Below are 15,716 nucleotides of genomic sequence, written 5' to 3'. Positions count from 1 at the left end.
TCTATCATACACAAGGTTTACCAAATAGCCTTTTAAATCTACCTATATCCTGACAGCTGGGGACAGAAGAAGCTTGGCTGCAAATTAGCTATGATTTTACATTTTGGTTTTTAAATGTGACGTTAGTGCTAATGGAAGGTGCTGGATTGGCTGAATTGGAGACTGAAGTCTTCCATTTATGAAGGGGGGGGGGGAGCCAGAGTAGAGCTCATGCAAACTCCCCATATTATTCCACCAATGTGCTTCACCTGAGATTCAGATGGACCTTCTAGGGATGAGACAGTGGTTCAGTCTCTGTATCCATTCACTCCTTAGTTTCTGTGCTGAGGGAAGTGTTGGGAAATCTTAATAGGTAGGCAAAATCTATCGTGTGTATGTATATGTAATATATATAGGGTTTTTCCAATACTGTTTTAAAAATAGACTATTTTGTATTGTTAAGCTGTAAAGAAACAAACATCTTTAATATTTAGGTCCAGATTGTAGCCCATATCCTGCAGGGGCACACAAGAGGTAGGGAAAGAACACAAAGAGCATTTCTGTCTTGTTCCTCTGTACAGAGAATGGGCACAATCCCATGAGAGAGTGCAGAAGGACACTTGGGGAAACAGCAAGCAGTGAATCTGTGATAGGGAGCTGTACTAGGCAGGTAGACATCCTGATATGTCCACATACTGAAAAAAGCCCAAAGAGCCCAACTACATGCAGTTTATGTTCCCAAATAAAAGCTAACCATATTTTTTATTTTGCTTTATGAAACACTTGCCTATGGCTCTCTTATGTGTCAATGATTCTACTGATATGAAGGAAAATGAAGTCAAAGCTCTGTCATTTTGTTTCTTCATTGTTTTATGCAAATCACATGCAAAAACACAGCATTAAATAACAGAATATTATTTAAAAATACATTTGCTTAGTTTCCAAATTTTGCACACCAATTCTTCAGAAGTCAACTAAATACAGTGTTGTTGTTTGTTTGTTTTTTAGTGAAATATTTGCTGATTTTTTTTTGTGAAATTTTTTTCTCTTTAATCTTGAACATCCAGGAAAATTTCTTCTTCAAAGTTCTTTGTATTTTGAGCCTGATTTTTTTTCAGATCCAAAGCATTGTTATGATGTGAACACACCCTGTTCTCTAACTTAATGGCCCAAGGAGTGTATATTTAACTTTCTTTACGTGGCCTATTTTGTCAGTACAGAAGAATCCAGTACATTTCTTCCCTACCTATGCATCACCTTGCTTTATCACAGCCTAAACATAATTTTAATGAATTATTTTTGTGTGACTATATTAAAAAGTTGCCATCGTTTCTTTGTGAATCTCAGAAAGAAGCACAAAATTATTCCAAATATGATGTATACTCTTGCTATTTTTGGGTAGAAATTGGAGCTAATTGGCAAAACCTTTTATGTATGTGACTCCATTTTGATCCAGTCCCCTTAATCATTTAATCCCTTATTCCCTACGAAGGTAGTCTTAGAAAATCACTAACCTGGCCCCAGGTGCTGAACCAGTGGTTTTGACTGGGGTCCAGCTGAGAGATACTGAAACATAATATAGAATTTTAAATTACAGGATATAGTAATGGCAATGCAAACAAGTCATTACTAGTATGCTGAACTAACAGTAACACATAAAACCCAATTGTTTTAACATATAATTGGTTTTTCTGGACTGCAGTCATGAGTTCTGCTTAAAAATTGCTTGCACAATATGTCCGCATAGTTTTCAGAGCACAGTAATTCACATGAATAGAATGTGAGGTGTAAGAGAGATTTTGTAGTTTTGTAGTCCACTATAGGAAAGTAGTATGTATTTTACTTGCAATATGGGCAACATTTAAAAAAAAATTAAGTGCCCAAGTTGAAAAATGTTGGCCTATATGCTCACTCTTGGGTCTCACCTCATGTGCATAATATGAAAGACAATAAGCAAGTTACTGATGATTAAGAAATTGTTCTATATTCACATGGCATATGCAAAAAAAAAAAAAAAAAAAAAAAGAAGACTTAAAGGGCCTGATTTTGAGGCTGGCTTCCACTTTTAAAGGCACAAATTTACGTTCACAAAAATTGTACCTGCAATTAATTGTGGGTGCAAATGCTGTCAATTAGACATCTATGTACCTGCATGAGCCCAGAGAAATGAGGGCTAAGTTGAAGTCTTTTTTGGAAATCTTAGTATGAGGAATGAATGTAAGTCTTCAAACTAATTTGTAAACTGTCTTTAGCTGGTCAAGTTTATGATATATAGAACCCACTGTCCTTATTCTGGTAAAACGTTTAGATTTTTAATGCAGGAATTTTTCATTGGCCTGGAAGCTGCATCGTTCTGTGCAAAAAATATTCTGTGTTTTTGCAAGAGTGGGACTCAAAGATATTTTCTTAGAATCTGAGTGATGATTTTTTTATAACAGAGTAGATTTACTTACCAGTACTGAACATATACAGGTCATCAACAGCTTTTCCATAATGAACTCCACCATAGACATAGATATTTTCCCCTATTACTGCTGAACTGTGTCTGAGGGTCTGAGGTGCAATGCCATTGGTTTTTACCTTCTGCCATGTTAAAGAACCTAAAACAACAAACCAAAATTTTAGAGAATCTTCCTCTACTTTCACCAAGAAGAAAGGGAAACAAACAGTTTCCATTTTAGTTTCTACACATGATACATCTGTCAACATTTTTCACACGAGTGGCACACATGTGAGGGCTACGGAGCAGATATGCTCCTTGAGTCTCTGCAGGACTCTGATGATTTCTAGCTCTTTTTAAAATATAAGTTTTTTGGATTTTTTCCAATTCCACTCCCTAAATCTGGTGACTTGTATATGTGTCAATAGCCTAATTCCTCTAGGAACAAAACCTCTGCTTCCCAAAGAATGGAATATTTGGAATTTTTATCCACTTTCTCTATGCTGGCTCAGCATCACTGGCAGGCACACTGGTGGGTAGCTAATGCTCTGTTCACTTTCTGTGCACCTGCTTTGGAGACAGAGTAGCAGCTGTATAGTGCACACTCATTCCTGCAAGCTGGAACCAAGGTTTGTGAAGACTGTGCAGGGGTGTGTGTGTGTGTGTGTACACATACAGTAGGGTGGGTGTCTTGCTCTCTACAATCAAGCACTTAGTGAATTATTGTTTCAAACTCTAAAATAGGTAAATATTCAGATGATATATCTGCCTTATAAAAATATGGCAAGATTATGTTTTGGCAAAGAGGCTATTTGTGGAGGTAGATGTCTAGTCCTAAAACTAGGGAAGAAACAGAAATTTGTTTCTGCAAAAATCAGCAGGAGGGGAGGAGATATTTGAGGATTCTGAGACGAACACGTGTCCTGATCCTGCATCAGAATTCATGCAAGTGAAAGGAGACTTGCTCAGGTGCTGGGATCTAGCCACATGGATCTGATTGCAGGATCAGGGCCTGAGAAAACAAGTGACACACACAGACTGGAGGAGCGGGGGGAGAAGGAGACAGATAATATATTTAAGTTCTCTGACTATATTTACATCTCATTAGGAGATGAATCACAGAACATAAAATTACCACCTTTCAGCCAACCTATTCCTAATTCAAAATAAAGTATCAAGCAGATTATATTGGAGACTAGCAAACTGCAGACAGAAAACCTCACAGATTGTACAGTCTGCTGGAGGTTTGTCCATTTTCCTGTTTCACTATCACACAGACCAGTTGAAAGTCTATAGTCATACTAAGGTGGGGAGAGTGTGTGTTGAAGATAAAAGGAGAAAAAAACAGACTGACCTCATGGTAGAGATACTATTTCAGAGCACAAAATCACTAGGAGGAGGTGAATGAGGTATTTTTAGAATAAATAACAGAAATATCCAAAACATAAGACCTGGTAGTAATTGGGGACTTTAACTAACCCGGCATCTGTTGGAAAAGTAATTCAGCAAAACACAAAATGTCCAATAAGTTATTGGAATGTGTTGGGGAAAACTTCTTGTTTCAGAAGGTGGAGGAATTACTGAGGGAGGGCAGCCATTTTAGATTGATTCTGACTATCAGGGAAGAAGCAGCAGAATAAGACTTCAAAAAGGAGACTTTTGCAAACTCAGAGAACTAGTAGGTAGTGTTACATGGGAATAAATCTAAGGGAAAAAAAGAAGTTCAGGAGAAATCACAATTTCTCAGAGATAATTTTTAAGACACAACAGCCAACAATCCTGATGCAAAGGAAGGAGAGAAAAAATAGTTAGAGGCCAATATGGCTGCATCAAGAGCTCTTTAATTATTGAAAAATTAAAAAAAAATCTATAAAAAGTGGAAACATTGAACAAATTGCTAAGGATGAGCACAAAAGAGGTGCACAAGCATGTGGGGATAAAATCAGAAAGGCTAAGCCAAAATGAGTTACATCTAGCAAGGAACATAAAAGCCAATAAGAAGAGGTTCTATAAATATATTAGGAGCAAAAGAAAGATGAAATCAAGTGTTAGTCCACTACTTAGTGAGAAAGGAGAGCTAATAATGGATGACATCAAGAAGGCTGAAGGGTTTAAGGCCTGTTTAGCTTTAGTCTTCACTAAATAGGTTAATGGTGACACACAATTCATATTAACAACAAAGGGGAAGGAACATAAGCCAAAGTAGGGAAAGAACAGGTTAAAGAATATTTAGATTAATTAAATGGATTCAAGTCAGCAAAGCTTGATGAATTTCATCCTAGGATACTAAAGGAACTAGCAGAATCCAGTTTTGGAACCATTAGAGATTATCTCTGAAAATTCATGGAGGACAGGTGAGATCCCAGAAGACTGGAGAAAGGTACTATGTTTGCCTATCTTTAAAAAGGAGAACAAAGAGGACCTGGTGCATTATAAACCAGTCAGTCTAACTTTGATACCTAGAAAGATACTGGGATAAATTATTAAACAGTTAATCTGTAAGCACCTAGAGAATAATAGGGTGATGACAAATCCATGTTGGCTATTACTTAAGAACAAATCATGCCAAACGAAACTAATTTGCTTTTTTGGCAGGGTTACTGGCCTAGTGGATGGGGGAAGCAGTAAACATGATAAATAGTATCTTGATTTTTAGTAAGGCTTTTGACACAGTCCGACTGTGGGGTGAAGAAGGGGTCTGTTGTAGGTCTCGTATTATTCAATATTTTCATAAATGACTTGGATAAGGTAGTAGAGAGTATTCTTATAAAATTTGCAGATGACACCAAGATCGGAGGCGTTACAAGCACTTTGAAGGACAGGATTAGAATTCAAAATGAGCTTGATAAATTGGAGAATTGGTCTGAAATCAACAAGATGAAATTTGATAAAGACAAGTGCAAAGTAGTGCACGTAGGAAGGAAAAATCAATGCACGACTATGAGATGGGGAATAACTAGTTGGGCAGTAATACTGCAGAAAAGGATCTGGGGATTATAGTGGATCACAAATTGCATATAAATCAACAATGTGATGCAGTTGCAACAAAGGCTAATATAATTCTGGGGTGCACTAACAGGAGTGTTGTATGGAAGACGTGAGAGGTAATTGCCCCACTCTACTTAGCACTCGGCCAAAGCTGGAACGTCCAGTTTTGGGCGTCACACTTTAAGAGAGATGTGGATCAATTGGAGAGAGTCCAGAGGAAAGCAACAAAAATGATAAAAGATTTAGAAAACCTGACCTATGAGGAAAGGTTAAAAAACTAGGCATGTTTAGTCAAGTGAACAGAAGAATGAGAGGGGAATTGATTAGTCTTAAAATATATTAAGGTTGTTATCAAGAGGACAGTGATCAATTGTTCTCCATGTCCACTGAAGGTAGGACAAGAAGTAATGGGCTTAATCTGCACCAAGGGAGAGTTAGGTTAGATATTAGGAAAAAATTTCTAACTATAAAAATAATTAAATATTGGAATAGGCTTCAAAGAGAAGTGGTGGAATCTCTGTCATTGGAGGTTTTTAAGAACAGGTGAGACAAACTTCTGTCAGGGATGGTTTAGGTTTATTTAATCCTGACTTAGCTCAAGGGGATGAACTTAATGACCTCTCCAGGTGCCCTCCAGCCCTATATTTATAAGATTCTTTGCCAAAAATTCCCTGACCTGGACAACCTTCTGCATAAGCTCTAAATTCCACCAGCTCCACTCCACATTGTTGTCTTCTTGGCATTGGTGAGCACAGTGCCATGTTACTGACTGTACCTGAAAAATGTGTTCTCACACCTCTTTATATACAATAATCAGCTGTAGCTATTGGAAAGATTTTAATGCTACTTACCCTCACACAATAGAAAACAGAACCTGCATCTTTAATCCTAATGATAAGGAGAAGCAACCTAGACTTATTCTCCCTATCCTGGAAGATACTATAAGACATCCTTGCTCCAGGAAAGTCTTCTGTGGGCGAGTGGCCCTTCTTCCCTAAGGAAACCAAGCAACTCCAACTCCAAAATAAAACATTCCAAAGCATTCTCTATAGGAGTTACCTTTATCCCAATCTCAAAGTTCCCAGACTCCAGATGAGTAATACAGCCCGTCATACCCAACTATGAAATACATCATGTAACTAGGGTAACCATATTTCCCAAACAGAAAATGGGATACCCCTCAATGCTGTTGCCCATCACTGAAACCCTGCCCCTCCCCCACCCCCGAGGCTATTGCCTAGTCACTGGAACTATGCGGGGGGGCCCCCTCAGGAGGCTGTTGCCTGGTTGCTGGAACCCTGTGCTCCCCACCCTCCCGCAAGCTGGAACATGCTGAAACTCCCCCAGCCCTGTCTCCCCCCTATAATGGGGTTAAATTAAATAAATAAAGATATCCTATCTCCTAGAACTGGAAGGGACCTTGAAAGATCATTGAGTCCAGCCCCCTGCCTTCACTAGCAGGACCAAGTACTGATTTTGCCCCAGATCCCTAAATGGCCTCCTCAAGGATTGAACTCACAACCCTGGGTTTAGCAGGCCAATGCTCAAACCACTGAGCTATCCCACCCCCCAAGGTGGCATCTCTGCTTGCCCCATCCACACCATACCCCACTTTTTGACAAAAGTGGGCATTTGTCCTGTTTGCTCTTGCCAACTGATCAAGTCAGCAAGAGCAAATGGGACAAATGCCTCCCTTTGGAAAAAAGTTGGGATAGCCAGGACAGGGCTTAAAAAAGGGACTGTCCCGGCCAAAACAGGATGTATGGTCACCCTACACATAACAGGTCCCTATTGGCTCCTCCTGTCAATTAGCACCTCCCTTGTTATTCTATGCTCACAATTGTTTTAATGCCAAATATTCCATTACCATATCCCTTTGTGGCTTCCCCCAAATACACAATACCCTCCGCACCCAACACACACTCACTTTACTTTTATTTCTCAAGGCGTCAATCCAAAGCCCACTGAAGTCATTGGAAAGAATCCCATTGACTTCAGTGGGATTTATATCAGGCCTTTAATTCACATATTAAACATTAGCACAAAATGTACTTACATGCTAATGAGATGAGTTAGCAGATGATACTAAACTGCTAAAGATAGTTAAGTCCAAAGCAGACTGTGAAGAACTTCAAAAAGATCTCACAAAACTAAGTGATTGGGCAACAAAATGGCAAATGAAATTTAATGTGGATAAACGTAAAGTAATGCACATTGGAAAAAACAACCCCAACTATACATACAATATGATGGGGGCTAATTTAGCTACAACAACAACCCCAACTATACATACAATATGATGGGGGCTAATTTAGCTACAACAAGTCAGGAAAAAGATCTTGGAGTCATCGTGGATAGTTCTCTGAAAATGTCCACGCAGTGTGCAGAGGCGGTCAAAAAAGCAAACAGGATGTTAGGAATCATTAAAAAGGGGATAGAGAATAAGACTGAGAATATATTATTGCCCTTATATAAATCGATGGTATGCCCTCATCTCAAATACTGCGTACAGATGTGGTCTCCTCATCTCAAAAAAGATATACTGGCACTAGAAAAGGTTCAGAAAAGGGCAACTAAAATGATTAAGGGTTTGGAACGGGTCCCATATGAGGAGAGATTAAAGAGGCTAGGACTCTTCAGCTTGGAAAAGAGGAGACTAAGGGGGGATATGATAGAGGTATATAAAATCATGAGTGATGTGGAGAAAGTGGATAAGGAAAAGTTATGTACTTATTCCTGTAATACAAGAACTAATTTCAAATGAAATTAATAGGCAGTAGGTTTAAAACAAATAAAAGGAAGTTCTTCTTCACGCAGCGCACAGTCAACTTGTGGAACTCCTTACCTGAGAAGGTTGTGAAGGCTAGGACTATAACAGAGTTTAAAAGAGAAGTGGATAAATTCATGGTGGTTAAGTTCATTAATGGCTATTAGCCCGGACGGGTAAGGAATGGTGTCCCTAGCCTCTGTCTGTCAGATGATGGAGATGGATGGCAGGAGAGAGATCACTTGATCATTGCCTGTTAGGTTCACTCCCTCTGGGGCACCTGGCATTGGCCACTGTCGGTAGACAGGATACTGGGCTAGATGGACCTTTGGTCTGACCCGGTACGGCCTTTCTTATGTTCTTATGGTATGCTCATCTTTTCAAATAATAATAAACTGTCTGATTGAGACTGCACTTTTTATTTTCATTGTTTTGTAAATTTACATCATGAATTTGGTTTGTACACACCTTGTCCATTACTTGTTCCTTTATTTCCATTGCTACTTACTTGAAAAAATAATTAAAAAAGCTTATTTATCAAAAAATCTAAAGACTTTTAAAAATGTGTTATTTTTGCAGAAGAGCAAAACAAAGAAAAATGAATAATGAGAGGGGTTGGTAAAAGTTTACCTCATTTACACATCAGAGCCATACAGCATGTCTGCAGTGTTAAATCATTTTTATAGCGAGTACATATATCATAGGTCACATCTCTGTTACCAGCAACTTTATATAGTATTACCAAACAATCTTAAATAGGTTTATTGTAATAATGCTTTTATAGACCAAATCAATAATGTATTTTTGTAATTACTGACTTCTGCTCTTGATTTTTGAGCCAAATTACATAGTAATAACCTTCAGAAAGCTTTCCGAAATCTTGTGCAAATCCCCTAATGTGTGAAGGCAAATTAGGAGTCACATACAAAGCAAACTGTGTGAGTTACCCTAATGCATATTCTGAAGTCAGGGTTATCAGCATATCTAGGGGAGGTGCTTGTGCACGTTTGTGCATAATATTTTGAAAATTTGGCCCTTACTGTTGAATTTTGATTACTATTTAATGTTTTTTACTTTGCAAAATAAATAAATCCAATGATCATACAGTACAAAGTGATATTGATAGTGTTTATATTAATGCCTCTGCCTAAGGAATGTGAATATACACTGAAAATGTGCATTAATCTTTGGGGGAAAAAACCCATTTCCCCCCCAAGCCAAATATATAATGTACCTTATACAATGTCTGGGAAAGTGACTTGTACATTAACTTTTCAAAATGTAGCCATTACATAATATATGGAGATATACCTATCCCATAGATCTGGAAGGGACCTTGAAAGGTCATCAAGTCCAGTCCACTGCCTTCACTAGCAGGACCAATTCTTTTGCCTCAGATTCCTAAATGGCCCCCTCAAGAATTGAACTCACAACCCTGGGTTTAGCAAGCTAATGCTCAAACTACTGAGCTATCCCTCCCACATTAGTTTTATTTGTTTTATGTATGAATGCTTAAAATTATAACTTTTAGAGGGTCTTGCCCAGGTCTAGCTCAGTGCCTAAAAGTATGTTCCTTTGTGGAACTAGTTACTCTGAGGCTAGGTCTATACTAGGGGAGGGATCGATTTAAGATACGCAAATTCAGCTACGTGATAGCGTAGCTGAATTTGACGTATCCGAGCCGACTTACCCCGCTGTGAGGATGGCGGCAAATTGACCGCTGTGGCTCCCCCATCAACGGCACTTACTCCTACCTGCGCTGGTGGAGTACGCGCATCGATTCGGGGATCGATTGTCGTGTCCCGACGAGACGCGATAATTCGATCCCCAAGAGATCGATTTCTACCCGCCGATCTAGGCGGGTAGTGAAGACAAGCCCTGACTTGAAATGTGGTGCATCATGAACTGACATTTGGTACAGAATTAACCTTTCACATGGAAAGTTTACAGCAAGGAATCTCAACTACTAATCACATTGTTTCAGGGACTGAAGTAAGAACACATAACTCAATGAAGACCCGAAGAAGAGTTCTCTGTAAACTCATCTCTCTTACTAACAGAAGTTGGTCCAATAAAAGATATTACTCACCCACCTTGCCTCCCTAATACCTCAAAGAGGCACTCTTAAATGAGCTGTATTCCTTTTATTTCTCTACGGGTCATGGGAAAGTAAGCTCTAGAATTAGAGTAACAGCTACATAGCAATAAACAGAGTAAATCCATTGCCAACCATCTTTATTTAGTTAACTGACTATTAAACAATATCTACACAGAATTAGCTCAATTTTTTTGTGGGATTAGGTCTAATAAATATTTCTGCCAATAAAAAAAAAGATGCACTATAAATGCAGATTCAAAAGCAGATTTTGTTTAGGTTTCATCTTCTAAAACCTTTCATTCTAAGATAATTACAGCTCTCAATCTGTGGAGAGCATAGTCTTTTTCCATACAAAAGATAAGGATGCCATTTTTGGAGGAGGGTAGAGATGTTAGGAGTCATATGTGGGGGTGTCTTGATTATTAATACATTAAAATAATCATTGCAAGTTTTCATAGTGAAAGCAGCATATTGCTTTAATTTGAATAATGGTCCCTTAGACTTATCATTACCTTAGTGAACTATAAATAGCACAAAATGTAATCTTATATTTCTACTCACTGAGGTCAAATCTGTAGACTCCTGGAAGACATTCTTTAGCATCCTGGGTTGAACACCCTCCAAATAAATATATCTTCCCTCTTACTACACTGTAATAAAAATAATGATTTTACAATTGGTTCATAAAACATATCCTGAATTATTAAAAGTGATTTGTATAGAAAACCCATTACATTTTTTATTAATTCCTGTTAGCAATGCACATATATAAACTGTATTTTGTATCCAGCTGCAATAAAATTTTATCTGGATTCCGATTAAAGTTTTTACCTCCCCACTAATTGTATCTACGCTGTTTAGATTTACAAAAAGGTACAATGTCAAGATGTTTAGGTCCATAGACTTTAAAACTATTATAGAAAAAGATGCCCTCTGATGCCAAGAATCTAGTAAAAAGTTCTCCCCACTCCATCACTGAGTAACTAAAATATTCAGTGCTGTTTTGGCCTCATGATACATCTAAAAACGAATTGGATAGTATTTTATTAACTGAGGAAATTAGTTGGCAGTACCCTTTTACCCAAAAATGGAAACATGTCTATGTATTTAAAGCAAATTCATCTATAAATGAAAAACCTGGAAAGCAAAAGCACATTGATGCAATAATTTGAAATTTAATTCATCATCACTGTTAAAATGGTACCACGTGGCTCTTTCTCAAATTTGCCTAATATAAGCGTTTGTATTCTAGCCACAATTTCCTTCTATTTTTTAACATTTTTTAATATTAATGGAGAAAATGAAAATGGCAGCAAATATCATATATCATCTTATTGACCCAGTGCTTCATAGTTAATGTTTTGAAGTGCTTTTGAGATATAATGCTTTGATAAAAGATGCTAATAAAGTGCAAATTATTTCTTTTTAGTCAGTGGTTATTTCTGCAGTATTGGTTTTGCTAAAGAAGGATTTTGTGCTGCACTTTGATCTACCTATCGCATACTCCCAACTGTTCCAACTGAACAGCACTTTTTGTAGACATGCTTGTCACTTATTGGCTTAAAGTATGGATACAACCTTGTTATAATGATTCATTATCATTCTTGGAAAACAAGGCAGTATTTAACATCCAATGCATTCCAGTATCCCTAACAAATTTTACATACATGAAGATGAATTAATGAATGTTGTTATGAAAATCTAGATTTCTTGAGCCAAGAATCTTGATAATTACAGTATTTCAGAACAGCAGGCTTAATTAACTTAAGCCAAATCACAAGTCTTTTGTATCTTGGATATAAGTGTTTATTTACCTTGCAGGAGCAGGCAAATTTAAAGAGTCCACTGTTATGGCCCACATGGGGCCATGTTATGGAAGTTAGAGATTATAAATGTAAGCCTCAAGTAGAGACCATTTTAAAATACAGTGAAGTCAGTTATTTTCTTCACAGCCAGACTTCCACTTGTCTCTTATCACTGAGGACTCCCTGCCATACAATTGTTTGTCTCTCAGGTATTCTGTCTGTTTGTACGTATCACATTAAGTGAGTTCCAAACCAACAAAATAAAACATTTCTGAAAAGGCAAATTGTACTTATTTACTACAAACTCCCAAATTGCAAGTATATTGCGATGACAAATAAATAAATACACCCAGACTGAAAGAATAAACGAGGGAATGTGGTCCAAAGGAAGGTGCTCAGGGTAGGTCTACAGTACCCGCCGGATTGGCGGGTAGTGATCGATCTATCGGGGATCGATTTATCGCGTGTAGTGTAGACGCGATAAATCGATCCCCGATTGCTTTCCCGTCGACTGCTGAACTCCAGCTCAGCGAGAGGTGGAAGTAAAGTCCACGGGGGAGCCGCGGACGTTGATCCTGTGCCGCGAGGATGCAAAGTAAGTAAGTCGATCTAAGATACATCGACTTCAGCTACGCTATTCTCGTAGCTGAAGTTGCATATCTTAGGCTGGGTCTACACTACCCGCCTGAATCGGCGGGTAGAAATCGACCTCTTGGGGATCGATTTATCGCGTCCCGTTGGGACGCGACAATCGATCCCCGAATCGACGCTCTTACTCCACCAGCGGAGGTGGGAGGCAGCTATTTAAACATCGACGGGAAGCCGCAGAGGTCGATTTTGCCGCCGTCCTCACAGCGGGGTAAGTTGGCTGCGATACGTCTAATTCAGCTACGCTATTCATGTAGCTGAATTTGTGTATCTTAAATCGACTCCCCCCTGTAGTGTAGATGTAGCCTTAGATCAATTCCCCCCCCCCCACCAGTGTAGACCCCTCAGCCCTATTCCTGACTCAGTCAGAGATTTGTCAAAACACTTTACAGGAGTGAGGCACAAGGACTTTTATCTGTAAAAAGGGGGATAATACTAACCCACTCCATAAAGATGCTGTGAGTTTTAATTAACTGATGTTGTAAAGAGCTTTGAAATTCTCAGAAGGGCAGAGTGTCCTGAATTATTATTTTTTAGAGGATAAAACTTCCATTTTTCTCTGAGAATGATTTTTTTTCTGTGGTGCATTAATATGGGCAAGGTACATTGATAGCCTAGTCTAAAGGCAATGACATAAGTCAGGGGAAATGTTAAAGATCCTTACAAGTGGTTCCAAAATGATTAACAAATGTGATCAGATAGAGTTTTGCTGTGGGATATCTTATATGGCAAGTTTCTACTCCTTAGATACCAGATTTTTATTTGAATGAGATTGTTTTCTGTACTAAAGTGTAGTTTGCTCTTCTGATGCGCATTTCCTTAAGCAGGGGTCTCAAACTCAAATGACCATGAGGGTCACATGAGGACTAGTACATTGGCTGAGGGCCACATTACTGACACCTCCCCCGCCATCCTTGGCCCCGCCCCCACTCCACCCCTTTCATGAGGCCCTGCCCCCATTCCAACCCCTTCCCTGTAATCCCCATCCCAACTCTGCCCCCTTCCTGCCCCCAGGGAGGACAGGAGGGTGTGGGGTGTGGTGGGGGCTCAGGGCAGGGAGTTGGGGTATGGGGTGCAGGAGGGGTGTGAGGTACAGCAGGGGGTTGGGCTCAGGAGGGGAGTGGGGTACAGCAGGGGGTTGGGCTGCAGGAGGAGCTCGGGGGGTGGGCTCCGGCCCGACACGCACCTGGGAGCAGGGCAGGCCGCCTGCCTGCCTGTCCCCGCACCACTCCGGGAAGTGGCCGGAACCTGGGGGAGGAGGGGCACAGGGGTCTGTGTGTGTTGCTGTTGCTACAGGCACCACCCCCAGCAGCTCCCATTGGCCTTGAACGGGGAACTGTGGCCAATGGGAGCTGCTGGGGGCGCTGCCTGAAGCAAGAGCAACACACAGAGCCCTGTGCCCCCCCTTCCCCATGTTCCAGCCGCTTCCCGGAGTGGCCTTCCCGGGAGCCTGCCCTTCCCCCGGTGCGCGTCGGGCTGGAGCTGCTCTAGGTAAATGCTAGGGAGGGGGGCCGTGAGGAGTTCGCGGGCTGCAGAAAACAACCCCGCGGGCCACATGCGGCTCCAGGGATGTCTGTTTGAGATCCCTGTCCTTAAGTGTCAGGCACTGAGATTAGGCTCCATCAGAGAATTTGCACTGGTGAAAACTATTTCATATCTGTGCAGCATGTTTACTTTAGGGGCTTGCACCAGTGTACACTGATGTAGTTATACTAGAGTAAATTTGTTTAATGTAAACAGGACCTGGGATCTCCCCCACCACACTCTTGATGTGATTCGCCTACAAGATGTACTGATGAGCTCCAAATAGAAGAAAGAAAATATTGTTACCGCCTGGTATGGGGTTCCTCTCCTGGGGAAAAAACACAGGATAGGAAAAATAACTAAAAAAATCCATGGCCACATCCTCCACTGTTGTAAACTGGCACTGAAGTTAATGATGGAGATATGCCAGTTAAGGCTCTGGTCTCATGAGTTAGAACTTGGAGTTAGTGCCTTGTGCTTCTCTCAGGGAGGACGGGTTTGTGGCTTTGGGGAGAGACCTGGGGTGCAGCCTGCAAATCTCACCCAGCTGCAAGGAACTCAGGGTCCAATCCCATAAATCCTTGTGGTGGCATCCAGGAGGCACATCACTGAGCTCCTCTGGGACTGGTTGTACATATGTCACACTACAGCAGTGAGGGAAGGGGTTAATTTCCTACAGGGAAAGGGGAACTGTAGTGAGTCGGTGTGGCTCCCCTCCTGTCCAGAAGAGGGAGCCCACGTGCCGGCACCGGAGTGGGTGGAACCACCACCGCCTGTCCCCGCCCCCCGGAAGTCAAGGGGCGGGACAGGAAGTATAAAGGCCAGCCGCCAGAGCTCAGTTGGGTCTCAGCCACCACAGGGAGCAGACGTGCGGCCGGTAGCTCCTGGCCAGGAGACCGTCGAAGACCGGGGCTTGGACCCTGGCTGGCCTGAGCTACCCCGGGCCCACTACGAGGAGGAGCCGCCGGAGCCCGTTCACGCCCGCCACTGGGAGAACCCCTGGGAACCGGACCCCACTAACCCTGAGGGTGAGACTGGACCCGAACCCCTTCACCCCTGCTGCTATCCAGAGGAGCCGCCTGAGGACCATTGGCCGGACTTCCCGGCAGAGCTACCAGACTTGCCGCCGAGCCCGGGCAGAGAGGAGCCCATGGAGATGGACTGGCCCGATCCCGGCGTAACGAACGAGGTAGGCTGTGAGGGGGATCACGGAAGTAGCCCGGGGATAGCCGACCCCGGTCCGGCTGCAACTGAGTGTGAGCCTATGTCAGTGTGTTGCGGTTTGGATACCCCACTGACCAGCAGCGGCAGCAACCGCTGTTAGGGCCCCGGGCTGGAACGCAGTGGAGTGGGTGGGCCTGCGTTCCCCCCTGCCACCCCCTGCACGGGTGGCAGGCTTCCCCCTCACCCAACGCTCGGCTACAGCAAGCCTAGGCGTACCTTTGAACTATTTGCTCGCTCAGCCCC

General features: G+C 41.4%; 1 protein-coding gene across 4 annotated transcripts in view; it reads right to left on the bottom strand.

Annotated features, from left to right (window-relative positions):
- LOC128838887 (uncharacterized) overlaps positions 1 to 15,716 on the bottom strand; it is a 78,978-nt gene that overhangs the window by 55,392 nt on the left and 7,870 nt on the right. For all 4 annotated transcript variants that reach the window (XM_054031346.1, XM_054031345.1, XM_054031349.1 and 1 more), the window contains 3 exons: positions 10,834 to 10,922; positions 2,433 to 2,579; positions 1,494 to 1,545 (listed from right to left, as the gene is read on the bottom strand). In XM_054031346.1, coding sequence (XP_053887321.1) covers positions 1,494 to 1,545; positions 2,433 to 2,579; positions 10,834 to 10,922 — 288 coding nt within the window. The remainder of the gene's footprint in view (positions 1 to 1,493; positions 1,546 to 2,432; positions 2,580 to 10,833; positions 10,923 to 15,716) is intronic.

Source organism: Malaclemys terrapin, chromosome 6 (genome assembly GCF_027887155.1).
Source record: "Malaclemys terrapin pileata isolate rMalTer1 chromosome 6, rMalTer1.hap1, whole genome shotgun sequence".
Lineage (NCBI taxonomy): Eukaryota > Metazoa > Chordata > Testudines > Emydidae > Malaclemys > Malaclemys terrapin.
Note: the sequence above shows the minus strand (reverse complement) of the source record. Positions and strands in the feature narration are given on the sequence as shown.